We start from the raw sequence: 27,795 nt of genomic DNA, 5'->3' as shown, positions 1-27,795 counted from the left end.
TCCACCATCGCTGTAACCCCATCATAAAAGGGGGTCTTGAAAGCTAACAGTAGTGTGTCTACAAAGGAGTAATTCTGTCAGTCTGGTCTGAGCCTGTGGAACAAATACAAGCCTCAAAGCCAATAGGTCCAGGTGAATTTAAGTAACTCTTGGAAAGCGGCCCATGCAGGGCTCAGGGATGTTGCTTTTTTTTGTTAGGAAACAATATTTAAAAAAAAAATAAATAATGAAAGAATGGCTAGGTGCTTTGTATCTGATCTGTTTAGCTACCTTCAGCCTTCAGTTGTGGGCTTTTGTGAAGTCTCAGTGCTCTCTGGTAGGAAACTCCTTGAGTTTACTTATTTGAGGTGGTACATGATAAATAGAAAACTCAGCAAGTTGTGTCTTTCAGAATGATATGAGAAAGTGTCTCCCTTTTCTGTGTTTAAGCAATGGGGCTACTCTTGCCAGTCACTGTAAGCTGGCATTCATCTTGCTGCCCACGAGAGTATCTGAAGTCTTCAGGTCTAGTATGGGAAACTATGATGAGACAGGAAGTTGGGTCTCTGTCCTTTTTTTTTCTTGGGGGCTCTCCTTCCGTTGAAGCCAGCTTACTACCCCCAACAAGTCACCCATCATCACTGTAGACAACTTCTTCCCTCAATTTATAATGAAAAGAAGGGAACCCTTTTGTACAGGTTCTCGCTAGATTATGCATTCATTAATTTCTGTTTACATTAGAAGTGGATCTCAACCTGTAACTTACAGACATTTCTGCTCTAAAGCAATTTAAATTGGTTGCTTGGGACTAAAAAACACACTAGTGAAAAATTAGCTTACTTTGGTTGACAAAAGTGATGATGAAAATTATCCTCAGAAACGTGACTTGACTCAAGCAGTTTTGCAAATATACTTCGTGTGAGAGGATTTTTTTTGAGTAGCAAGGAATCCAGCAGTGTTGCTGTTTTTCAGAGGCAGAATGAGTTTGCTTGTACAGGATGAGAACCAGATCAAGAAAACCTGATATGCAGATGTTGGTTAAGGGGGAAATCTGACATCTTTCTGTGCCATTAAATGCTGACTGCTTAAGGAGGCCGGGCTAGCAAGAACCAGGGCAGCCAGTTCTACGTGAGCTCAATAAACAAAGCAAGAGGAGTGTCAGCAGGTTGGAATTCCACAGAAAATGTTGACCCCCACTAGTTAAATGGCCTATCTTTTCCTATATTTACGGTGAGGCAATAGTACATGTTTGTAGATGAATAAACCTTTTGTGGTGAGTTAACCTTGGCTGGCTGCTAGGTGCCCACCAAACTGCTCCCTCAGGGCCCCTCTTCAGCAGGCTGGGAGGAGAAAGATGAAAAAAACTGACGGGTTCAAAGAGGGAGATTACTCACTGGTTTCCATAATAGGCAAAAAAAAGGGAAAATTAATTTATTGCCAATTAAAGTAGGATAGCAACAAAGAGAAAAATAAAAATACCTTCCCCCAACTTTCCCTTTCTTCCCAGCCTCCACTCTTCGACCTCCTCTTCCACAATGGTACAGAGGGATCAGGGATGGTCAGTCCAGGGCAGGTCATGGTCAGGCCTTAACAGTCCCTCTCTGCTGCTCCTTTCTCCTCACTGTTCCACTGCTCCAGCATGGGGTCCCTCCCATGGGATACAGTCTCTCATGAACTGTTCCAGCGTGGATTCTCCTCTTGATGGGGAGGTCCTTCAGGAATGGACTGTTCCAGCATGGGTCCCCTGTGGGCTGCAGCTTCCTTCAGGGCTCATCCACCTGCTCTGGTCTGGGGTCTTCCACAAGCTACAGCATGCATATCTGCTCCACAGTGGGTTGCACCGGGACAGCCTGCTTCACCGTGGTCCAAAAAAGATTTAACTACTAAACAACAGTAGCACAGTAGTAACTAACAGTTACTGTATCAGCTAACATATATGTTTACTTGTATAGATGCACTGGCTGCAGGGTATTTCTGCTGCAGTGCCTGGAGCACCTCCTCCTGCTCCTCCTTTATGGGCCTGGCAGTCTGCAGGACTGTTCCTCACATGGTTTTTTTTTTCCTCACTCTTCTCTCACAGCTGCTGCACAGTGGTTTTTTACCTGTTGTTAAATATATTACATAGAGGAGGCACCAGCTTGGCTGATGGGCTCAGCTGTGTCCCCTGGTGGGTCTGTTGGAACACATGGGAAGCTCCTGAGCTCTACTCACTCAGGCCATCCCTGCAACCCCCTCCCTTGCTACCACACCCTTGCCACCTAAACCAAATACACTGCTTTTCAAAACAGTAAGTGGATGTAACTTCAAAGATGCACTAATAAGGTCATTTAGTAACTTAGAAGCTTGATAACTTCATCCTGTAAAACAGGCCATAGGGGTATGATGTGGCAAACTAAACCTTCATCAGGTACTTTCTTTGAGACAACCTACTTGAATTCTGGTAACTTACTGTAAATGGCTTGAAGTCAGAAATGGGTTATTTTCTACAGGAGTAACTTCAACTAAAGTTGAATACATTTGTCTTTTAATTACAGGTATAACAGCAGTGAAATTGAAATACAAAATTAGCACGAGATTTGCATAGAGATAATTACTACTAAAAAACTAAAAACTTCTAAGATTTCACAACCAAAAAGATTTAACTGCTACGCAACAGTAGCACAGTACTAATATTAAGATATTAACAATGTTAGTATATCAGTTAATATATGTGTCTACTCATACAGATCCAAAACCTGAACAGAGAAAGTGTTCAGGATGGGTTTGGCTTAGATCTTTACCACAGAACCACAGAAAAATATTAACTTGGAGCACAGTTTTTATTTCTTTTAACATAGATTAAGCAGTTTTTTAATCATAAAAAAAGCTTTAAGTATCCCCTTATAACAATAATGGATTTTGACATCAGATCACAACAGGCTTGTAGGTATGCTAGACATTATCTGTAACCAGTAGCTGCAATGCTGAGACTCTTGAACCGGACTTCTTTCCTATAGCTTCAATATTAGTTTCAACTCTTAAATGGACATTCAAGCTCCATTCACTAAAATCTCCAGCTTTCCAAGTAATACTTGCAATTATTGCACTTGCACTGGTTGTATTGGCTTAGTAAAGCCATTCTAAAGCAACAGTTTAATACTTGTACACTTTAAAGCACTTGCTCTTATCTACAAAGAAAATAAAGATGATAAAACCACAATTTATTTCAACTTAACTGTGAATATTCTTAATTTTCAGAGTTTAAATGGATGTGCATTTAGTAACTACGCTAGAAAAGCAAAAGATGCTGTAACTACCCTATGATGACTAGTTTGGTCCATGTCAGTAATCAAGTGATGTTATAAAAAATAAACTAGTTTATTTTATATAAAATGAGTAATGTTGCATTTTTGTTCAGATTGCACAGTACAAACAAGCTAATATCTAAATTAATACTGTTACAGGTAGTTATTACATAGGGACAGCAGCTAGAAAAAATAAGTACCTCAAAGCAACAGACTTCTGCAGCCAGCTTTCCATAACATTTTATGAAAGTTAAATATGTCTTAGTTACAAGTATGCTTACTATAAAATGTTTGAAAAATGTTTAAGTATGAGCTGTTAAACTAATTTTCCATAGCAAGAGTGTATGATGATTATTTACATTTAAAAAATCCATTTTTCAGAAAAGAATTTACAGTGAAATAAATAACCTTCAGCAATCCCTTAAACCCAACTACAAGATCTGTTAGTGGCAGTAAAAAACAGGTAAGCCACCCCGTGTCCATGTTAGGTCAGTAAAATATGCCTCATCCAGAAAGAAGTGCAACTCTGCTTCAACTTTACTAGTCACCTAGAAACATGCACAATACATATTGGTACCTTCAAATATGGTACAACCTTGAGTATTTGTACAAGAGTATTCACAAAAACATACAATATATTTTACAGTCCTTTAATACAAAATATCAAACCAATCTGAACTGCATTGATCAAACATTTCTTAGGCAGGCAAGCTGCAAAGGATAACAGTTTTTAAATTTAATCCCCACTTTGCCTTTTTAACTCAAGCAACAGATAAGTAGTTCTTCTTCAGAACAAGCGTTGGTGATAAAAAGGTACTGACAAACATTAGCTGAACCTGTCTCCATATGTACTCACCATCTCTCAGCACTATTAAGAATCAAAACCTAAAGCTGCAGTCTGAAGATTGCATTAAAAAAGAATCTTGCCTCCTTTTGAAGTTACTAGGTGAAACTGCTGCTTAGATATCCCCACTAAAAATTTCAAAGACTGAAATATATTTAGAAAAAAAAAAAAACACAAAATCAAATCCAAAACATGGAAGCATGTTTACAAGCTGGTTTGCTTCCTTTCACACCTGATGCCTGGAAAGTTGTTCATCTTCTGTTTAAGACACAACACAGTCATAACTGCCTTCTTGGAATGAATCCTCATCCTCTGTCTTAGACTTGTCCTCTTCATGCCTGCTTGCATTGCTGTTGCCAGAATCACTCTGAGGATTAGTGCCATGGCTAGATGAAGTCCTGCTTTCCTCAGCTCTGGGGTTCACTTGTTCAGTAACCTTAGAAGGATTCACTGGCTGAAAAGCTTCAGGCTGTACTTGCTCTTCTGCTATTTCACTTAGTTTCTGGATCTGTGGTTTGATGATATTTAGAAATGGCTTGTACCCAGGGCTAGGAAAATAATGGTATAGAACATCATGAGTGAATCAAAAAACAGTACTTGTATCTACATGCCTGAAAAGCAGCTTTTCCTGGGAGATGTTTAATGTAAATTAGTATCTTTAATCTTTCCTGTACAGAAACTCAAAAAAAAAAAAAAAGGGAAAAAGGCAACTAAAATAAAACAAAAAAAGTTGGGGGGGGTGTTGCTTTTTTGGGGGTTGTTTTGTTGGTGGGGTCTTTTTTTCCCCCCAGTTTGATCATAACTGTATTAAGTGAGTGTCCTGAAACTTTCTGCAGAAGTGTTTCAAAATAATTGTTTCAGCTAGAGCTGAGATAACTCAAAGCTATTTTTTAAGTAAATATCTACAACTGGAATGAAATTAAAGGTGCAAAAATAACATTTACCAATCTGTAGAAGCCCATCTGTCAACAGCATATAGGCCAGTCTTGATATTCTGACAGATTTCTCCATCGATATCAGAGGATTGCATTATACTGAAAACCTGGTTGATTACTGAAGATTCTCTGAGGATAAGGCCTATGATAATACACCAGTCCAGGCATCCTGCTTCCATGAAGATATGTAGCAAGTACCTATATGGAAAAACAGTAAATTTATTTCTTTTTCCATTCTGAAGACAAAATCCCAGTGTCATTCTGTAGACAGTGTTTCTTTCTCCTAATACTGCATACTAGTCATTTAAGTTTCAAATGCAAAGATGGCATTACTTACCGCAGCTGGACCTGTGACTTGTGCGGCCCTTTACTAGCCAGTTCTAGAGAGATATGTTCAAGCTCTGACTGAGTTAAACTTAGACTGGAGAAGTTTTCATCCACCATGGTCCAGTCACCATCCACCATAGAACTTGTTTCGGTCAGGTCTGTTGCTGAACCAATGCTGCATTCGTCACCTATCAAAGACACTCAGAAACATGAGGGAAAAAGAAACTATTTACTTTAGTAAGACTCAGAATTTCTGAACTACTTCCTACAGAAATTGACAAATCACAGCAATCAAGTGTATCACAGTGGTAAGAAGTTACTTCAGGCATGCTGTCCATCCCACTTCAGCACTCTTCTTGTCACACTATATAGTAGAACTATTATTGCAGGAATGTAGTAGTTTTTCTATCAAACAAAAAAATTGCAGAATACTATCGATAAGGAAATCCTACGGATGCAATGGCAATCATTGTCAGAGCACAGTCCCAAAATTAAGTTTGTAGGAAGGGTTGCACTCTGACTAAAGATACTGCTTTCTTAACCTCTAACCTTGTTAAAAATGAAGATGCAATGGCAAGTTTTTTTTCTTCATACAAAACCCTGAAGATTCTGAATGCCTGGTAATGTAAATATTTACCTGCACTAATTACTAAAAAGAGCGTTTCTGATAAAAACATGAAGAGAGTGTGTAGCCACGGAATTTTCACAGAAACATTAACAGCAAAGCTAAAACCATTAGAGTGGTGAGGCATGAAGGCACCCACCCGCCAAAAGTGTTTCCACATTAAAGTATATTCATCTTTTCTGTGGAAAACATTTAGAAAGTCAGTTATTTTATTAGCTTCTTGCCCATGAATACCACTGCTGGATTAGTTATTTGTGAAATTATTATTAGAATCCAGCTCGCAATATTTTAGAGACTATTAATTTAGTTTCACTTTAGACAAACATTTCCTGTCTCTGACTATGGTCAGAAAAGATGTACAGGAAAAAAGAAAACTATATGGGACTAATTTCCTCAACTTCCTCACTAAATGTATCTAATATCTTTCTGAAGAAATCCAAAAGCACAAAGTTCCTGCATTAGAACAGTGCCAATGTGTGCAAGAGGCCAACAACGTGCAAGAGACAAAGACAAAACTTAGAACGCTCTCCCCAGCCAGACTGTAAAAATACTAAATTTCAAGTTAACCACCACAGACAGGAACTTCAGCAAATATCAGTTTCATATTCTACCTCTTATACTTAAAAATGCTTGACATGGCATTATCTTCTGTTGTAAAAAAATCAGTTCACTTTTCAACAAGTTTTTTTCCCTTTCTGAATTATGGTTGTCAGCAGTTGAGAAGAAACAAAACAGTGGCATGCAAATACCCAAATGTAAGTGCATACTTCCAGGTGTTTTCCCAGTAAGCAGACAAAAGGAAGTGACTAACCTTTACTTAGCAAAGGAGAAAGGAATGCATCTTGCATGTGCGGTCCATGGGATGAAACTGTGTCAATCTCTCTCTGAGGGGAGCTGATAGTGCCAAGCCAGCTGCGGCTCCGAGGTGTGTTTGAAACCCCTGTGTCCATTTCCACGTTTACAAAGGTGTCTGCACACTGAGATTTTAGCAGCTGCTCCCCCACGGCTAAAAAAAGAAAAACAAAAAACACCAAAGTAAAGTCATGTAACTCTCAAAAAGGGAATTTGGAAGGTTCTCTCCAGGCATTTCAGGAAGCTAAAAACTGGATTTAAGTCCATATTCAATTAGACTACTGAAGAATCACCAAAAGCAAGGGAATGCAGCAAGTTTAGGTATTTCAAGAATTTCTGATCAGCTTTTTATGTCAGCACTGGCATATCAGTGTTACTAGCATCAACAGAACTAAATAATGGTGCTGCTACTACCAAAAAGAAGACGACTTGGCAGCTAGTCTGAACTTTGCCCTAAGAAGATAAACTAGTCAACTGAGAAATTACTAACACAAAGACGGTTTACAGCAAGTCCTCTAAATTCTTACCCTTTAACATAAAGCAAATTTCAATTATTAGGAACATTACTTTTTAAAATATAAAAAGTTAATCAAAACCTCATCTGACGACTATGTAAGAATGTTGATTTTAGTAATTTTCTCTAACAGAATTTACATCAAAGAGCAATATCCACATTCAACTCAACATCTGCACAAGTGATATCCAGTTCAGTGCACCTGAGAAAGCAAAAAAACCCAACAGAAACAGTGGTGTAATAAGACTACACAAGATGCCATCTGTGCTCAAGAGAATCCCTTCAGAAAACACAGCCTGTGTGAGAAACCTGTGCAGGTGGCAAGCCTCAGTCTGTTCTTTGCTTGGCTGAACTGAGGAAGGAAAGATTCAGACTGATGGGTGTAGGACTGCAGGAGGGAAACCTAGTCCAAATCAACTCAGATGTTACACCACCTGTCTTGTACTTTCCATTCTTGAAAGGTGAATTAATGGACGAAGCTGGTATGACTGGAAATGGCCAGAGGAAATCCTTGTGTAGCTTTTTCAAGGCGAACACAAAATCCTCCACGCGGGCAGCTCTGGCTCTCTCCTTGCACAGCCAGCCAATCAGCTCAAAGCCTAACTGTGCAGCAAAGCAGCCAAGATCTTTCAGCTTGATTTCTTCTAGCAGATGCCGAGCATGCCGCCAGAGCATCATGTCAATGTACATGTTCTCGGCACAGTCGCTGTCTTTACTCCACCTATGGACAGACCAGAGAGCAATGACATGAAGACTGATAAAATGGAGTCACAAAGGTTGTTGGCCATAATCACAGAAAATCAAGGGACCACAGTAGTAGTGGGAGATTTCTATATATCAGCAAAAGCAGTTCTCAGTTCCTTGCTACTTATGGTCTCTAAAAGATCCCACTACCCCAACAGGTAAATGAAATAAGAGAAGGAAGTTACAACAGCAGCAGTGTCCATAGAGTATTAAGCTATCAGCAATGCAGTAAAAAAGTAAAGAAACAGAGATAAAAGGCAGATGCCATTGCAAAGTGACTTCTGAGAAACAAGTTTAGGGAACGAGTCAAGTATTAGTACAGGAGCCTTCCTATCAAAACTCTAAAGATAGTACTCTCTACGGAAAATTGCTAAATAAAAGCATTTGAATTTGCACTAAGATTGTCTTGAAGTTCTTATACAAAGAAAAAAAACAAAACCAAGATAATAATAAATCCTAGCTCAGTACTGCTTCTGTACATTAATACCAATCAATATGAATTTTGTATACAGCAGTTTAAGAGAGTTTTATACCATGCACCCCAAGGTATAAAAGGCTCTGTTTATGGTTTGGCCACACACTGCTTGATCAAGATGTGCACAGTATCACAGTGCAATGTATACTATGATGCTGCAGTACTGTGAGCTGTTCAAGATGTATCTTTCAGCAAAACAGTTCCTTTAAATAAGGCATGTGGTTTCACTAGCTATTTAAATCACTATGTATGCATCCAGTGGATTCAGAGGCTTTTGGCCAGTAATACCCATGTAAGTGTGTCTGTGTATATACATACAAACACACACACATGTATTTACATGTGTGAGAATATATTTTTCCAAGAACTTAGGAGACAGACAGACATTACAAGAGTTGGGAAAAGACAAACGCAGAAGGATGTGGAGGGAGACTATGACAAATTAGCTCTATCATCGAATGTACTTTTATAACTTAAATTGGTAAGTTAGTGTGGTACCTAACAAAGTGGGGAAGGAGAGGACATTACTACCAATTACCTTTTTCCAGACGGGCCAGAGGGCATACTCAGTGTTTTTGTCAAGTTAAATTTGCTATGAAGATTCTCTGCTGATTGGGATAAACTAATGCTGCGATGTCTGAAGAACTCAAAGCCACTACTTGAACTAGGTTCCTAAAACCAAGAAAACCCAAACATACAGTCAAAGGAGCAAACATGCTATATTACAGCCAGATCAATCATACAAGGTTTGATGCACAGTATTTAATGTTTTCATCACAAACCTGAGTTGTTGGTGTAGCTGGAGGTGTCTCTGTTTCTCCAGAGCCAATGGCTTTAAGAAATCTGATCATATGACGACACAGATCCCACTTTCCCTGCTCTAAGGCAGTATTAAAAAGGAGAGTAGCATGTTGTCTGCTAACTGCTGGAACTTCCATATTCTGCAAGTAACAAAGCATAATTAAGTAATTTGCTTTTGCCATCGAACAACAAAAGCCCTGTTAAGTCAAGCCACATCATGTCACATTCAAGTATACCAGAAATTAGAATTAGCAAATTTCATGCTATTATTTTCCTTTTTATAAGGGTAAACTAACTACTTAGATTGCATGGTATTCCCCCCCTCATAACTGGTCAATGGAAAACTGTTAAATTAAGAATTTGTCTAACATGCATAACTTTGGTATGACAATATTTTTTAAATACTACAATATTAATAAATATCACCTCTCTTGCAATGTATCCATTACCTGTAGGATAATAAGGTAAGAGGCAGCTGTGTCCAAGTCCTGGGCCATTAAGCACTCTTCAAATAAGTCCTTTGGGTTTCCAACAGCAGCAAAAAGGTAATTCCACAGGGCATATTCTGTCTTCCTAGCACAATGAACAACTGTCTGCAGGAAGAGGGGGAACTCTGTAATGAACTTCGCCACAGTGGGAAGCAGAGGGTCGGGAATGGGCTCCCGTGAGGTAGCTTCTTCTTCCAGCACTTCATGAAGCATCAGTTCTAGTACATGAGGAAAGTATGGTAATGTGGCACAGGAGTGGGCCAAAAGCAAGGCTTGTTCACCGAGGTTCCTTACCAAGAGCTGGCGTAAAATGTGATGGAGGTAGATCTGAGAGGTTCTCTCAACAATGGAGAAAGGAAAGAGAACCTCTAAGTGTTCTCTAGCACTGGTTTGAGTGTATAAACAGTCATAGAGCACAGTGTCATTAACAGCACCAAGAACCAAGGCATCTTCAAACAAAACAGCCAGTGGGTATATGTTGATGTGGAAAGGCAGCATGATCCGTCTTGACAGAAAGGAATGCGGTTTTCGATGATCTCTGGGAAACAGGGGAAGCCAGACTTTCATACCTGCCCCACCACAGCTGAGCCACAGAGCCTCCAATAAGTGGCGTTTCTGTTTGTTGATCCTGCAAGTAGTCCATACATTTTCAACAGACTGGGCTAGGACAACTGGAGCACAAAAAGGCAGCTATTAAAAAAAAAAAAAATTAAAAATCAGAATTCATTATTCTGTTATTTTGTTGTTTTGGTTTTTTTTTACCGTCTTCACATAAACTCTTTTTGCAGCTAAGAACTACTCGCTTCAAACATGTTGTTCTTCTAACAAAGAAGAAACAAATCTTATCCCTTAACTGCACCCTAGCACCTGGCAAAACACCACTTAATACTTACATGAACTCAAAGTCATTTCTTTCATTTTTTTAACATCCTTATACTTAGTCAGGAAGCCAGAGGGGTAAGAATAGGGGAAGAAAATAAAAACTTGCTCTTTGCTTCTTCAGTTAGCCCAAGGGCTCAATCTAGAACTGACAAAACTACTACAAACACCCAATCTGTTAGTGTTTGATTGAGCTGCAAACAACTCTTCATCTAAACTTTTCAGATTTCACTCTCCTGGAGTGCTTGTTTCATGTAGAAGTGTTTTCCATCAGCACAGAAAAACTGAAAGCTTCAGGCACTGATTTCTATTATTGTTTTTAAGAACTTTGTAAACATAATCTGCAAAAAATGATAGTGTTCCATAAATACACAGAACCAATTTAGGTAGACTTGACATTTTCTGCTATTTGTGCATACAAAATTTTGCACAGGACCTTTATGCTTAAAATTAGTACCTTTCACTGCAATACAAGTAGTAAACACAAGCAGTAAATGCCTTAGACATTCACACAATTAAACAGTCACATTTCACAGATTCTTAGAGGAAATAAAAACCACAAAAAAAAACAACACCAGAGGAGTAGTGATGTACTTCCAGCTAACAATTCAGCCTGTAAATGTAGACGCTGCCTTGTGTTACAGACCTCTTTTCTTTATGCCTAGACCACTCCCTTCCTCAACTTCTTCAGTCACTGACAACATGTTTGAAGCCATAATAATATTCCACATGTATTTACTCACATGCTTCCTTTGATTAGGATTATTATCTTTATCTCGTATCTGAGGTCCAGATCGATCCCTTTGCAACATGATAAGTTGTCCTGCTAAGTTTAGCATAATACTTTCAGCCTCACAAGCCTAAGAATGCAAGAGTATTATTAAAATTATTTAAGCTTTTTGAATGCATCATTTTACCCATAACCACAATACAAACCCAGAATAAAAAGAATAAATTAACTGCACTGCCATACAGAGGTGACTAATAACTAACTTCAATGCAGAAAGACTCAGAAAAATCAAGTACTTGTACACTTGTACAGCATCTTAAACTTTTAGAAGCTGCAGTTACAGAAAAATCTTTCTAGTTAGGTATATCAAGAAAACAAAGTATTCTTTCTAAACATTTATTTCAGAACTGTTTCATACTAATTTTAAACCAAGTCACTGGAGCTAATACCATGCTGTGCATGAAGTTTAGTTTTAATGTACATGGGTAGAGGACCCACATGGTAAATTTGCAGCATCAGCAGTTAAGGTCACTAATATGTAACAACACTGAAAAGGCTGACACACTTCGCTAAGTCAGACACATTTCTTTTTCTACAGTGCAGTGTCGTATTCAGTGCTAATAGTAATACTTTTCTTTTGATCAGGAGGATTGACAAAGTTTGAAGATATGGGCTCTTAGAAAGAAAAGGGGTAACATTTGTCCAAAGCTAAGCCTGAAGTATTATTAGTGCCCTAAAAAGTTTCAGTAGCTTCTTCTCAAAATTAGGAAACACTATAGGTCAGGTAGTTCAGGAATAAGGACACTGTCTCACAGCAAGATGGACTAGAAAACCACAAGCATGTTGCCTTTGACGCCCTTGTCTAAGATCATATAAAAGTCTCAGAACACATGTTCAGCATTCTGGGACACTAAATTAGAGTGAACTGAAGGAAGCAAGTGCAAACCAGATTTTACATCTGTGCCATTGCTTCGGTATCTGACAGTGGCTTTGGTACCTGGACAAAAATACGCACCTTTACATGTCTTCGGGCCTGCCTCACATATAATGCAACTTCTGAACTATCTTAAAGCAGCTGCTCTGATGAGAAAATATGCTTCACACTGCAGCTACTCAAATAGTTACACTTGATTTGTTTACACCACAGACAACAAAAATCCAAATTCTTTTTGCACTGTTTTTCAGTGGCCTGAATAACTTCCCCGAGTAAAGACAGGGCTTCACCTTCAAACCTTAGTCATTGTTTGGCTGTTGGCCTATCTGCTGATGTAACTAGGGGGAGAGATTATCTTACTTTATTTTACCGTAGTAGGAAATTGTCTAGAAGTAACCTTACAGGGTTATATGCCATCTTTTCCTTTTTCTATTTATTCTTTGAGGAATGGACCTGTTGCTGCAAGAAAGGCACTTCCTAATGCCATGGATTGCTCTAGTATTCAACTTTTAATACAATATACAGAAATTTACCCTTGACATAGTTAAGTTCAATTTGTCCTCCAAGATTTGGCCTCAAACTTGTAGAGACGGCAAGAGAAGATATGAAATAGAAGTAAGAGTCTGGATTTTATTTCCACTCACCCACAATTCACACATAAAATGTCTGTATAACAAATATCAGGAAAAACATGTTCTGCATTTTACCACACAGAAGAACCACTGACTTACGATTCATTTATCAGCTAGGCAATCTCTGAGGACTAAGCTAACAAATCCAGGCACCGATTCCTTTAAATCTGGAGTACTATAGACTTGTTACCTGCTGAGGCATCTTCAAGGTGATGCCAGTTTCTGTCCTCACTGATGTCAACGTAACAGACACTACAAGAAAAGGATGAGGAATGTACCGAGACATGGACACTTCTTGAAGAACTTGGATACTGGCAGTAGGGTTAAGACTGAAAGGAAAGATGACTACATTTAGCAATTTAAAAATAGTTTTTAACTTAAAATTAGTATCTTTAAGTAAACCTAATTAAAATAAGCAACTTAATCTCAGCAGTTTACAGACCAAAATGACTTTCCTTTCATCAGGAATCCCACAGTCCCACATATCTACTCTACATAAAACTACCAAATAAACCTAAGCTGGGCTACTTCACCTTGATAGTTTTGCAGATATAGCTAGGAGAGGATAGAAGACAACATCAGATACTGCAGAATAAGACTCCATTCATCCTTCAGTGCTACAGTTCCAGGGTTTGGATTTTGTTGGGAGTTTTCTTTGAAGAGCACTGAAAATACTTCCCTCTAAAGTGGATCAACAGCTTGCTTTCTGCTAAAAAAACCCAAACCAAACCAAAAAAAACCAAAACCCAACACAACAAACCAAAACAAACAAATAAAAAAGGTCCCTTCTTGCTGAAACCAAGATGCTATAACTTTATGAAAAATCACCTGCTTAAGCACTTCAGAAAGTGCTCATTACCTGGGCATTTTCATCTCCTCCTCATGTTCACTAATCTTAACTGTCTGAAAATATCTGGCTCTTATGTTGCTACTTCTTTTGCACCAAAAAAGCTTCCCACAACCACACTACAGACCAAACACTTTCCCTCTTCATCTTCGCTACTTCACCACCACACCACCCTCACCAATTCCTACTTCTAATGTTAGAAACATTTATTAAAAATATTCAAATACGTGAGTGCCTTTTACTACCTTTTTCTTCTATTTACATTGTTTTCAAGTTGCTATCAGCTAGAATATGTTTGTACAGACAGTTGGAAATGCACACATGTCAATCACTACCCCCACATTTAATGTGTGTATATGCATGCACGCAAGTGACAACACTCATGAACTATCACTTGTGTATACAGATAACACTCCTCTGTATTTTAAAAATCAGACTCCACAAGTTATCAAACAACTTTGTATTACCGTAAGAATTTACTCAGACTAACAACAGATTTAAAAGTACATTATTGCAAAAGCATTTAAATACTGATGCTCACCCTTCAGGCCTTCTTTCAATACTGTAAAGGCAAATGGAACAATCTGCTCTGAACAATATTACAATGTCCCGGAAGACACTCAGTAGTAACGTGTCTGCTTGCACTTTGGTGATATGTGCAAATGCATTGTCAAGATTAGACGTTCGCAAGTAGATTCTCAGCTACAAGGAAAAGGTGCAGTTTGAACACAGGTTCTGTTTAACAACAAACTAACAGTAATTCCATGTTCAATTATTTTCTTTTTGTGGAACAGCTGTCAAGGATTTCTAGCAAGACACAGTACTGTGTTTTTGTTTCATCAAATGTTTTATCCATTGCATTATTGCATCCAAAGTGGTTAAAAACAGTACAGCCAAATCTGAAGTACTGAACAAACATAAAGAAGGAGTTTTATTCATTAGTTTTAAAAAGCAAAAAGTAAGTAAAGCTCTTCTGCCCATCTAATTTAAAACCTTACAAAAGTGTCCCAAAATGCTGTAAAGTAGATAGCTGAGAACAGGCTTCATGCTGACATGCAAAAATGTCACAGTTTTCAGAACAATGAGTAGATTCATGAAATGTAGCAGAAAATATTTTTAATAGTAATAATAACCTTTTCTGCAAAGAATTACTTACATATCAATAAAGAATTCTGAACATGACCAAAAGCCACCTATGTATCAAGCTCTTCCTATTTATAATACTACTGTAGAACAGGTCAGATATTCTAAACATGATTTATTTACTTCAAAGAAAAATACCTCACCTCCTCCTGATGATCATTTAAATTATAACATGCAAGAACGATGAAGTCATTCCACCATGCTAAGCCACCTGTTACCATCATGTTTTGCTCCTGAAAAGAAAAAAAGCAAGGAAATTTCGGGCACTGGACTGCCCAGGGCAGTCCCCATCCCTGGAGGTATTTAACAGTCATGTAGACATAGTGTTTAGGTACACGGTTTAGTCAGGGACTTGTCAGAGTGAGGTTAATGACTGGACTCCATGATCTTAAAGGTCTTTTCCACTCTAAGCAATTTTGGGATTTGTGAAATTACATACATGTATGTGCTTTTACATACTTACACTCACACATGTACATTCTATAGGTAATTTCTGAAAGCCATGCACAATGTCTATAAGCTTTAGTGATAGAGGCAAGACAATCTAGGTATATGAAGGGTTTTTTTGTTTAAAGAAAACAAAATACTAAAGAATAATATGTGAAGGACAAAAATTATCTTACAAAACACAGCTCCACAGTTCCTTACACTACTGGCATCCCTGAGCTCTCTCAAATTCGCCTTCTGCTTCTGGCCAGAATTTACAAGCTTGGCATCCAAAGCTCACACAAACTCTCAGATAAGACATATGGGAGTAGGTGTCTGACTCTATGCACTTAGATTTGGAAATCTTTTAATAATTAGACACAAATTATTGTGCCAAAGCCACAAGATAAGCGTTTCAGCCATTTCACGAAAACACATGCAAAACCAGTATCCCCAATCTGAAGTGTCTCCACAGGTTGTTTATTTGAAAAAGGTATTTTTTAATTTTCTCCAAGAGTCACATCCCAACAAATACAACCTCTCCAGTACACCTGAATAAAGTACATAATCTCTCACCTGCGTAATGTTTCCAAAGAGCTTCCATTTTTTGGTGAGTAAAGAATAATGTGCAAAACCAAACTTGCCAACAACAGCTACATTCTGTCCAAGCTTGTCAATAGCTGAAAACTGATAAAAAAGAAAAAACCCAGAACCACAGCAGGGAAATTACTTAAATGATATATCCTATCCAAGTATATCACTACAAGGCAATTTAATGTCAGAGTGAAAACCTGTAAAGTTATCTTCACGTTTTCTACTTTATTGCCCAACACATATTCTTCTTTCTGTAATGGACAGTTATAAAAACTCAATACTTTTAAAGAAGAAAGAACATATTCTTAAAATAACTCACCCTTATAGGCCAGTTGCTCTCTAGATATGTACTATGAATCTAAAAAAAAAAAAAAAAAAAAAAAAAAGAGAAAACCGAAACCACGTAACTATACCAAGCGCCCTTAAAGTAGTGATTAATTATAATGTTCTAAAGAAATCTATACAAAGTCCATGTTTTCCCAAAACACCAGCTTAAAGATTTTTAATGTTGAGATTTCTTTTTAAAATAAAATTACTTCCCCGTCCCCCAAGAAAGTTACTGAAGTCTAAATGTTAGCCTGTTTTTAATAAGAAATATAGAAATGCATTAACCAAGTAAAACAGCTAATACTGTAATACAGATTAAGAGTCAAAATTTGCTCTTCTACCCCCTCAGGTACTTCTTAATCAGAATTTTTCATGGGAACATACAAGTTTAGATAAACACATCATTCAGGAGGGACTTTCAGTGTTGGGATGAAATTTCTAATCCCATCAGAAACACACACCAGCACATCCTAAAGCCTTGTTATGAGAGCACATGACTGGGACATGTCAAATTAAATCTTGATCCTGGATTCTTCATGTCACATGGGATGATACAAATCCAGGCTCAAACTCCAGCCCTTGGTCTGATACAAGGCAGGTAGGAGCTCTCATTACCCATCCACTGGCTGTTCTCATGAGTATGTTGCTCCCCACAGTCATTCCAAATGGGTTAGTTTTACTTTCACACAGAATGAGGACTTCCTCCCTCTGCACCAGTTTCAGAGCTACCCGGCCAGCTACAGTGGAAATTCAACAGTATCTAGAATCCAATATAAATGCCTGGAGCCAAATACTGTTTAATAATACTGATTCATGTACTATCTTATGGACCTTGTAAAAATCCTTATTTATAAAAATAGCTACCAATTCAAGTGTGGAAGAACACTCTTGAACTTTTCCTCTACATTACAGACAAAATAGAATCTGTCCCATTACTATCCTTGGAAATAATTTCTTCTCCATAAGTTTGATATAGTGAAGTTTTAATTATGTGCTTAAACAGATGCCACCTAAGACTCCCTGAAAATACAGCCAAAGTCTGAAGGGTGTATTCATCAGTTGAATATGCTTAAATCAATTTGCATAAATGACAGAACAAATCCCTAAAGGATTTCTTGCATGTTGCACTTATTGTCCCTTTTAAACCATAGGAATGTAATTTAACTACTCCTTCCTGAAGTCAAAAAGACATTTAGCTTTTTTATTGGCTAGGATGCAAACTCATAGCCTCAAGGCTGGAATGGCCAACATTTCTTTACCATCTGACAATAAGAGAAACCTGTGGCAGGGGAAACCCAAGAGGCAACAGAAAGGCAATGATCTCATATCAGTACTGCAGAGACTGATGAGATCAGCTGCAAATTCCAGTCCTAAAAACCCTTACAAACACGGAGCACATATGGGCAACCAGCAACAATTACCTGCACAACATGCCAATGCCTGTGTCCTAGTAAAGTGCTTAAACCCTGAGAATCTAAACTGCCATCTGAAAACGGGCCTCTTTCCCTGGTAGGCTTATGTTCAGAGTGTGCAGAAGTATTTCTGGGACTCTGAGCCTGTGTTGCATCTCCACAGTTCAAATACAAGCGATCTTCTCCTTGAAGGAGGACTTGTTCCTGGTTACTCTACATTAAAAACAAAACAACAGAAAAACAAAAGCAACCTTGAACTCCATGTATAGAAAACAAAGGAAAACACATGATCAATACATTAACATGTTCTATGTAAACAATATGAAAAATTAGTGTTAAGGCAGTTCTCAGGTTTTGTATCACTATGTACTAGTAGGTTTTATGTTACAATATTGCATAGCAATTTTTTCAAAGTACTATTTTAAAGACTCTACAATAAAGAAGGAAGACCAGTCTAATGGCTGCAAAACTGACTTAAAACCTGTTCAGAGAGCAACTCAGAGCTCACCTGAAAACTGGAAATATGCTCTAAAATAAGGATATATTTATCAACAAAAAACTTACCATACAAGGATTAACAGTGAGTGCACTCTTGATGAAATGAAACTGCAGAATGCCAAACTGGCGAGCTTCATTATTTGCATCTCTTTCAGGCTTCATGTTTGAAGAAGAATTCCCATCAATAACCCAGAGATGATACCCTTCCGATCCCCAGCTCTGAATGTAAAAGAATAACAATTATAAAAAATCCAAAACAAACACTATATGTTCTCAGAAAACAAGAACTACAGAAACTTACTGTAACTGATCTTAAGATAGACATGAGCCTGGTAAAGAACCACACAGTTTGATGTTCTAAAATGTATCATCGTAGGAGTCATAAGTAACCCAGAGGGACCCAGACAAATTTGAGAAGTGGGCCCATATGAACCTCATGAGGTTCAACAAGGCCAAGTGTAAGGTCCTGCCCCTGGGTCGGGGCAACCCCCAGCATCAACACAGGCTGGGGGGATGAAGGAATTGGGGAGCAGCCCTGCTGAGAAGGACTTGGGGGCACTGGCGGATGAAAAGCTGGACATGAGCCGGCAATGTGCACTTGCAGCCCAGAGGCCAATAACCGTATCCTGGGCTGCATCAAGAGAAGCGTGTCCAGCAGGTCGAGGGAGGTGATTCTGCCCCTCTACTCCGCTCTGCTGAGACCCCACCTGGAGTGCTGTGTCCAGCTCTGGAATCCTCAGCACAAGAAAGACACAGACCTGCTGGAGCAGGTGCAGAGGAGGGTCACAAAAATGATCCGAGGGCTGGAGCACCTCTCCTCTGAGGACAGGCTGAGAGAGTTGGGGCTGTTCAGCCTGGAGAACAGAAGGCTCCGGGGAGACCTTATTGCGGCCTTTCAATACTTAAAAGGGGGCTTATAAGAATGATGGCGGCAAAGTTTTTAATAGGGCCTGTAGTGATAGGACAAGGAGTAATGGTTTTAAGGTAAAAGAGGGGAGATTTAGGTTAGATATAAGGAGGAAATTTTTTACAATGAGGGTGGTGACACACTGGAACAGGCTGCCCAGAGAGGTGGCAGAAGCCTTGTTCCTGGAGACATTCAAGGTCAGTTTGGACAAGGCTCTGAGCAACCTGATCTAGTGGAAGGTGTCCCTGCTCAGTGCAGGGGGGGTTGGACCAGATGACCTTCAAAGGTCTCTTCCAACCCAAACCATTCCATGATTCTATGAACAAAAACCACTGGTTGTTGTTCATTAATTTAAATAGTATCAGAATTTTAATCTTCGGGGGTTTTTTAAAGGCACATTGTACTGTTCTTAAAAATATGTACATCCAGTTGGGTTGCATGTGTAAAATTGTCAATCTGCACAGCAAATACACTCTACGTAAATAAAACGTATTGTACAAAATTCACCACAGTTTGTAAAAGAGGCCTTGAAGATTGTGTTTGATATTTATTAGCATCTACTGATTTGAGAGACTAGCAGGATTTCATGTTGATTAGTTTGCATTAAAACAACAGCAATTAGGTTTCTCTTGAATTCATATTCTGAGTTAATCTACTTCAACAGTCAAAAGTAATTTTAAGGAGTAAGTTTACAATTAATGCAGTTCTGTGTCTCACTGTTGTCTGAAATACTGCACCAGATTAAAGAAAAAAAAGAGATTAAGGAAAACCAAAAGTGTTCATTCTTAGTATTAGAAGCAAAGCTCATGACAAGGCATATAGATGAAAAAAAAAATAATCATCAGCTATCCCCTTTTCCTTCTTCCTTCAACACATCATTGGTATTAGGAAGTGTAGTAAAGGCATCTTATTCTTTAAAAGTAATAAAGCTAAAGAAAGCCAGTTTGATTTTCTGTTTTACTAAAAATAATTTTAAAATTTAACAGCCATCCAATTTTTACATTCATATTTACCATAGAACTGATCTTTAAAGGGTCCTTTTTGGCACCATCAGAGTGATACCTTAAAAACAGAACAGAAAAGTTTGGGGTTGGAAATAACTTCAACAAAATAAGAAATTATGTTCCTATCTTTGTATTGTCATACGGTTCTATACTGAACCCCACATCAAACTATAAAGTCTGTTTGATCCATAACACTGAATAAAAGGCAATGCAATTGTCAGATGTCTAGCGTAAATTATTTGAACTGTGATTTCTGGATGTTATCACATTTTCAGCAAATATATACTGGCACTGAGGAAACTTTAAAATTTGCCTGCTAAAGCCTGCCTTTAGGGTAATTTGCTTTTATGGCCAAAAAGACCACTACAAAAAGAAAATAATACATTTTCATTTATATTCAAATGATTCCCTCCTAAATATTATTCATTGATTCAAAAATCTAAGGCATTATAGAATGGAAAAATATTTTTAAAAGCTAATTCAGGGAATTAGTTTCTAATGCTTTTAATTAGAAAAACTAAATTTTCTAATAAATCTTTTTACTATTTCATTAAAGATACTCACGCAAAATCACCTCCTAAAGTACAGATAAGCTGAGCACCAAAAACACTCCATAAGGACAAGCCTCCACATTCCCAGGTCACCATCACAACACAGCTATCAGGTGACCATCTGATAAGTTTAACAGGTCCTGTTTTATTCCAAATATCTGTTTAAAAACAGACAATAAAATAACATATGAAAAACATCAAATGTCCTTCCACACCATAAGAGTAGAAACAGAAATATATGGCAATAAATATTTGATTTTTTAATTAACTTCTTTGCTGCATTCATCAAACTGACCATCTCGAAACAAATAAGCAACAAAAAAAGAATCAATGTTTTCTTTCCAATACATGTTTGGTTTCATAGGAAACTAAGTACACATGAAAACAGGTCAAAAATACACTGTGCTATGACACAACCACAGAACTGAAATTCTGCTACAATGTTTTTTAGGAGAAGAGAATATCTTATATTCACCCTTGAAACCTCTTCCTTTGTCACTTAGCACAACTGTAAAACTCTGTTATTTACAGATTTTATTTTTTTTCTGTTGAAACCCTACATGCACTCATATTTTCAGCTGAGGATGCAACTTACCTACTTAATATGTTCCTCAGTCTCAAGCCCACAATACTCATCACTACTACATGAAAATTCCACTGAGATTTTGTCCACTGCAGTTCAGGCAGGGTACTGGATTAATTTATTTCTTTCTGTACCCTACGTGTCTGTTGTTTCAAGTTAATTCACATCTCTATTATATTCATTATCAGTTTTGACAATAATCTCTCATCTTCCCAGGTGAGTAATGGAAAAGTAATCTCAAGACTACATATGCGAACTACTAAAATCTGCAGCATTTAAGAAAGAACAACCAGAAGCAGCACTGTCTGTAAACTCCAAACTCAGATTCATATTTAGCAAAAAACCAAATAAAATCAACAGACCCTCATATACAAAACACATCCAAAAGCCAGTTCAAGCAGCTAAAAGAACAAATGCATCAGAGTAAATTACTACAAACATGCAAGAGTAAATACTAATCCCATTAGTGATAATGCAAACAACAAATAGTTGCTAACTAGCCAAGGATAAAAATATTCTTTAATATCATAAAAACAGATGGAAAATTCTAGCAATAAAAGTAGCTCACCAGGATATTGTTTTGGTGTCAGCTCCAATTTATGAGAAAACTGCATGGCACCAGTGGTGGTATCTATCGTATAAACCTGCACAGAGCCGCTGGAAGAGATTACACAAGCTTTAGACTACAAAACATTTGGATTTCTCAACAGTTTCAAGAGGTTAATAAAAGCTGTTTTTTTCTCACCAATACCAAATTTATCTAGAACAGAAACATTGTGGCAAGTAACGCTCTAAGAACTTTATGAAACAAATTTATAAGATACTTTCCAGAAGGCACAGGAAGACCCAAAACATCAGCCTTGTAACAACCAATGCACTAAGACTATTTCACGCTCCGAAAATACGCATGCACACACAATCTACATATATTTATGGCTTCCAATAGCAAGACAATCCACCAAAAAAAGTCAGTATTCACTCAGTGGTACAGTTTCAACAGGTGTGTACTAATGCATACCAAGACCAATGAATTACAGTAACTATTTCTGTTTCAGAAGCAAAGACCAATACACTGCACTGATACTACAACAGAGAATGATGTAGAAGATGGTTGAAGACTAAACTACTCAGACTTTTTTAAATGCTCTAAAAACCAAACTTTTTTTTTTTTTTTTTTTTTTAAAAGAGAAAAAAAAGCTGCACTCTAAACCAACTAAGGCAGTATTATACAGGAGGAACTGTCCTGAAGGACCAGTAAGCAAAATACTGTAACTAAAAGCACTTTCGCAAAATTAATTTATACATAATCATAGTTACTCAAACAGGCAATGTTCTTCCTGATCAAATCAACACTTCACAGAGCGTTTTCTCAGTTGGATGCCAAGTGCTGATTCTTGTTCAGTATTATTACAATTAACTGCTTAAAACCGACTTTATAATCCTGCTTTGAGATTAACTGGGACAGCAGCCTTTTCCAATCCCTGCTGCTGGTCCAGTAACCTTTTAATTTTTTTTCTCCAGAGCTGAACAGCAAGCATTAATTTCAACTGCAGTTCAAGTAGGCAATAAATTTCTCTCTTCTTCCCTCTTACCTTCTTGACAGAGCAGACTATACCATCTCTAGGAAGGCTGACAGTTTTTATCTTCACAGCCCTTGTAAAACAACTTGGTAAGAAAAAACTAGTACTTAAGCTTTGTAATGAAATAATTTTCCAGCTTTACAAAACTTACTTGGCACATCCAAATGCCATTAGCCTGTATTTGTTATTTACTGCCACACAAGTTCCATCAATCACATCTTGTGCCCAAACACCATGGAGCTGCTGTAAAGAAAGGAATTCACAGAATTTTTGGTTGAACAGTGCTTTTATTCACGACAGTCAGATTCTACCCATGTGCTACCCATGCACGCCATACTACAGGTCTGCCAGTTGACCTTTCTCACTTCAGCAAATTTCTACTGCAAATGTCAAGATTAACGGACATGGCTCACATAAACAAAATCTAGTATATGTAAAACTAGTTTCATTGTTCCTAATTGAAACTACAGAAAGATGCCAGTAGGTAAGGAAACTGTTTATCAGAGCTTTGAATAACCAAAGCAAGTTAATATCTATAAGGCAAGAATATCCCTGATAGTGCATTAAAAAAAAAACCCCAAACCAGTAGATAGTATTAAAGATGAAGACAAAACAGGAAAATAAATTCCCATCTGCAACAGCTGAAATTGCAGATATTTTAGTTTGTGAAGAAGTTTGGGACAGACTACACAAATCCTTCTGGGTTTTCCATAATTAAAATAAAGAGATCTAATGACGAAATGTAATGCAGTTTGTAGGCTAAATTACAGATAAAAAAACATATCACTTGGAAACTATTCCTTTAAAATAAACTCTTAAGTATGTTTGTCACTATGAGAAGAGTTAGACTTGATTACAGCTAAAAGCTAGAAGAAGCTATAGGAGAACACTTCTTATCACATCACTTATGACTACTAGGAACAGGAAGTCTGTCAGAAGCAGTAAGAAGACCTCAAAACTATAATGGCATTTTAAAGCAATAAGCAAAAATTAAATCTACTATCAATTATGCTCTCCCATAAACAGGTACCAGCCCTAGAACAATCCAGTTCAATTTATGGTATGAAATATAGTTTTGTTCTTATGCTATCTCTTAAGCAGTTGCTAAATTTTAATGTCTTTGCAGCTGAACATAATTTAAAGTAGAAAGCTAACTAAAATGCAGAGACCAAGGAGAAAACACTTATTGTAGAATGCAGACTAGAAATACTAAAGGAAATATACCTCAGCAGTGAATCTACTTGACATTGGTGTAATGAAACCAACTCTGCCATCATTAAAAACAACAGCAAAACCATCAAGCGTGGCACAGTATTCCATATCTCTGATGTAGACACCTTCAAATCCCAAAAATGAACCTGCTGAGAAAATATCAGTAATTTAAAAATATGTGAACTCAATGATACTGCAAGCCAACAGACTTTTCAGTGATTTACTTATTACTTCACAAAACAAACAAACAAACAAACAAAAGGCTATTTTGTTCACATTTATAAAAGGTACATTTTTCTCATCTCTGTTTGAGAACAGAGATAACAATTTGTAAGAGATGGTATTTCACCAACAGTTAACTATCATAAGCAATAAAAAACCCCAAAACCTACCTCGAGATGACTGCAGGTCCACAGAAAATGGAACTGTACATAGGTTGATGGCTTTCCTTCCATTGGTCATACCATCCCAGTGAACAAGATGGAGAAATCCATCAGCAGTAGCAACAAGTAGATCCTCTAACATGGACTGCAAACTAATAAATGTATTTGTCAATATCTACAAAACTGCATCTCAAATCAATGTTACAGAAAAATCAACTAATGTAACAAACACCATCATTACTGCCTCTTGCATCAGCAACTATGCTGAGAAGTTACATCAAGTAAGTTACAAACTAAGTGCCTAAGTCCTCTAGACAGTAAAGGTACCAAGCTGACAAAATACAGTGTACATCTCTCTTTCTCCAGGAATCAGGGTTCATGAACAGGTCTGTATTGTTAGAGTAACTGTTTAAATGGTACATGAACTGATGAAGATCATTTTAATACTTTTGACTAAACATAAGACATTGCTGTGAACAATCAGTTATTCATCTATCCTAGAAAACTACCTATTTTGCCCAGGCTGTCAATAATCCACAGCACTTTCTAACCTGTGGTCTAAGCTCACTGATGAAGCAGAAATCAGACTTCTCCTAAATCCTTCCCTAAACATCTCCAAAATTCTGAAAACTATTGTTGATCTATTTGCATGCAGATAAAAACTTGCAGCTTGCCAGGAAAGCTTCTTCCAGTAGATACTGCATTTCTTCCAACATTCATTTTCTCCTATGGGGACTTTTCCCAAATTGCACTTTTTAAGTTTTCCATCCCACCTCAATGCTATACAGTTTCACCAACTCTTTATACACACTTATTTAGCATGTTTAAAGCTTATTTATAGGGAAGGCAATCACCACAAAAAAATTAAGAGGTAAACAAAAAGCTGTTCCAGAACAAAAAGGGACCCTCTGTGGGCAGCTGGAGAAATGCTGAAATACTATATATGGTTTTGCTCTTATGTACCTATGTCTCGAGGTAATCTCTAATCCATACATTAAGCACAAGGACAAACACATTTATAGTAACATAACAACATGTTATGTTATGTAATGTAATACTGAACATATTACACATGTTCATACATGTTATGTAATACAGAACATATACTATATACATGTGCTATATACTTCTATATGCTAAAAATATCAGTATATCCAAGCACAGAAAGAAAGAATTCTAAACCAGCAATTTATTTTTCACCTCCTTAGACATACTGTTAGTAACTATTAGTCCTTACTATTAATAAAGTGTAAAAACTTACTAGAAGTTCTTTCCATCCAGCTTCGCCTTCACTTTTTAACAAGTAACTGCTATATGCAGAAAAATTCTTAAGAAGGGATCAGTGAGCATACCTTGTAATAGAGGCTTGCAAATCCAGCACTTTCTTAACTTCTAGATTTAATGAAGGAGCGCATTGTTCTTCCTTATAATGTGGGGTTCCCTTCAGATGTGGGCTTCCTCTAAAATAAAAGAGAAATACTACAAATGGAACAAAATGGCCATAAAAAGAGCTACTGACTTAAATTCCTGTGGGTTTTTTCCCCAATATATATATACACCAGACACTCATGTACAACCTGCCACAAGCAGCACTTAATACTAGGACATAATTTTAGTGCAAGAATTTTAGCCTATCATATCATCCTATATGCCTATAAAGAGTATGTAAACAAAATAAGACAATGAATAGAGAATAGAACACAACATCTGTGTAGCCTACCTTAAGAATCCTAAAATAAGGGATACATATTAATACCAATTCTGATCTAGTAAAATGCTATTCAACTGTTTCCATTAATTAGATGTGTTGAATTTTTAAGTATCCCCAATTAATTCCTTGCCAAGATGCATTACTGGTTATTACTGACTGTAAAATGTTCGTGTTTCTCCAGCTCCTTTTGCCAGATCAATGCCTATACTACTAATTCAGCATGCATAATCCAATAAGTAGATATTTACTACAGTTATTTATAAGAATGTATCTTCCCTATAGCAAATTAACAATAAACTTAAGACTTACTAAGAAAAGAGAGCACTGTTTCTCTCCTTTTAAACAGACCATTACACAGTATCAACTTCTGGATGTAGAAAGCTTCCAATTTCTACTTTCCTCATTTGAAATTTCACATTTCATTCTCTAATGAAGCACAGTTATTTTAAAACTGAACACAGCATCATTAAAGTATTCCTTATTTGTCTGGGTTATCAGATGTGTCATGTGTTTCATTTTTTATTTTTTTTTAAATGAAAACTGACCTACAACCATAAGCATTATATCATGTCATCCAGCTCATCCATGCCATGAATATTATGCTAGTAAACAAAGCAAACTATGCATGAAACATGCAATGCAGACAAGTTGGAGTTTAGTACAACTTTATTAGTCTGAAACAATAGATATGTACACAAATCTGTGTAATCTTTACCTCGATTTTAACTGACAAAACACTTCTATTTTACACCAGGGCAGTCAATGCAACTGCCTAAGACATGGCAGAAGCCGAAGCAGCTGCAGTTTTAGGTAAGCCTGACACCACAAGGATACCTCAGTCTCTTTCCTGCCTTAGTTATCTCAGGTGATATCAAGTGCCTTAATTCCATTACCATTTTATAGCAAAACACAAAATTAATATCTGTTATTCTTTGATGGATACTACACCTTTTCTTATGCAGCAAGGACAAAGATACATGCTTGCCAATATAAGACCAAGGCAACCTTTGACATTTTGGAGATAGCAGATGGAAGTAGTAACAACCTTTCAAGGCAAAACCATGGTGAACCATGAAGGATTACACAAAAAAATAAGAAAAATTAATGTAAGGTTAGTTATTCTACCACACACAGATGATAACTTCTATAAACATAAAATTAGTAAAATGTTTGTTTGGTATTTCAATAGAAAATTAGTTACAAAATACAGCTGTCTTGGGAAAGAATAGCCCTTCATGTAAGCTAGCTATCATGGACTGGGGTAAGCCTGAAATAAAATTAAAAAAAAAAATTAAAAAGAAAAAGGAAAAAACTAACTAGTTAACACTAGCTTTTTGGGGTTGTTGTGGGTTTTTTTAAACAGTAAACGAGACTGCATTTCTTGGAGTTAATAAAGCTCCTTCAGATCTCTGTATCAGTGTCTGCAATGCAGCATCCTGGGGGCTGGAGAAACACCAAACCCCAGGTGTTTGGAGACACGCCTTTCAACCCATGTGGACGTACAAGTCCAGATAGTATAGCCCAAGAAAGATTAAATGACTCTGGGTTATCAAGAATCAGTGGTACAACTGAAT

The 27,795-nt window shown here is 37.2% G+C and overlaps 1 protein-coding gene across 2 annotated transcripts in view; it reads right to left on the bottom strand.

Moving 5' to 3' along the window:
* Positions 1-4,369: 4,369 nt before the first annotated feature.
* The window catches only part of RIC1 (RIC1 partner of RAB6A GEF complex), a 44,541-nt gene continuing 21,115 nt past the window's right edge, over positions 4,370-27,795 (bottom strand). Inside the window, exons 4-26 of one of the 2 annotated variants that reach the window (XM_010169791.1) lie at positions 25,863-25,970; positions 24,520-24,662; positions 24,140-24,276; positions 23,067-23,158; positions 21,904-21,992; positions 20,766-20,910; positions 20,211-20,259; positions 18,357-18,509; positions 17,802-18,005; positions 16,373-16,411; positions 16,036-16,146; positions 15,177-15,266; positions 14,432-14,592; positions 13,234-13,372; positions 11,491-11,607; positions 9,830-10,558; positions 9,362-9,520; positions 9,118-9,251; positions 7,795-8,081; positions 6,806-7,000; positions 5,380-5,557; positions 5,052-5,240; positions 4,370-4,655 (exon numbers count right to left, since the gene is read on the bottom strand). In XM_010169791.1, coding sequence (XP_010168093.1) covers positions 4,370-4,655; positions 5,052-5,240; positions 5,380-5,557; positions 6,806-7,000; positions 7,795-8,081; positions 9,118-9,251; positions 9,362-9,520; positions 9,830-10,558; positions 11,491-11,607; positions 13,234-13,372; positions 14,432-14,592; positions 15,177-15,266; positions 16,036-16,146; positions 16,373-16,411; positions 17,802-18,005; positions 18,357-18,509; positions 20,211-20,259; positions 20,766-20,910; positions 21,904-21,992; positions 23,067-23,158; positions 24,140-24,276; positions 24,520-24,662; positions 25,863-25,970 — 3,934 coding nt within the window. The remainder of the gene's footprint in view (positions 4,656-5,051; positions 5,241-5,379; positions 5,558-6,805; positions 7,001-7,794; positions 8,082-9,117; positions 9,252-9,361; positions 9,521-9,829; positions 10,559-11,490; positions 11,608-13,233; positions 13,373-14,431; positions 14,593-15,176; positions 15,267-16,035; positions 16,147-16,372; positions 16,412-17,801; positions 18,006-18,356; positions 18,510-20,210; positions 20,260-20,765; positions 20,911-21,903; positions 21,993-23,066; positions 23,159-24,139; positions 24,277-24,519; positions 24,663-25,862; positions 25,971-27,795) is intronic. The other variant, XM_010169792.1, reaches the window with a different exon arrangement.

Source organism: Antrostomus carolinensis, unplaced genomic scaffold (assembly GCF_000700745.2).
Source record: "Antrostomus carolinensis isolate BGI_N321 unplaced genomic scaffold, ASM70074v2 scaffold7876, whole genome shotgun sequence".
In the NCBI taxonomy this organism is placed as follows: domain Eukaryota; kingdom Metazoa; phylum Chordata; class Aves; order Caprimulgiformes; family Caprimulgidae; genus Antrostomus; species Antrostomus carolinensis.
The sequence above is the reverse complement of the archived record's forward strand: the minus strand, read 5'-3'. Positions and strand labels throughout refer to the sequence as shown.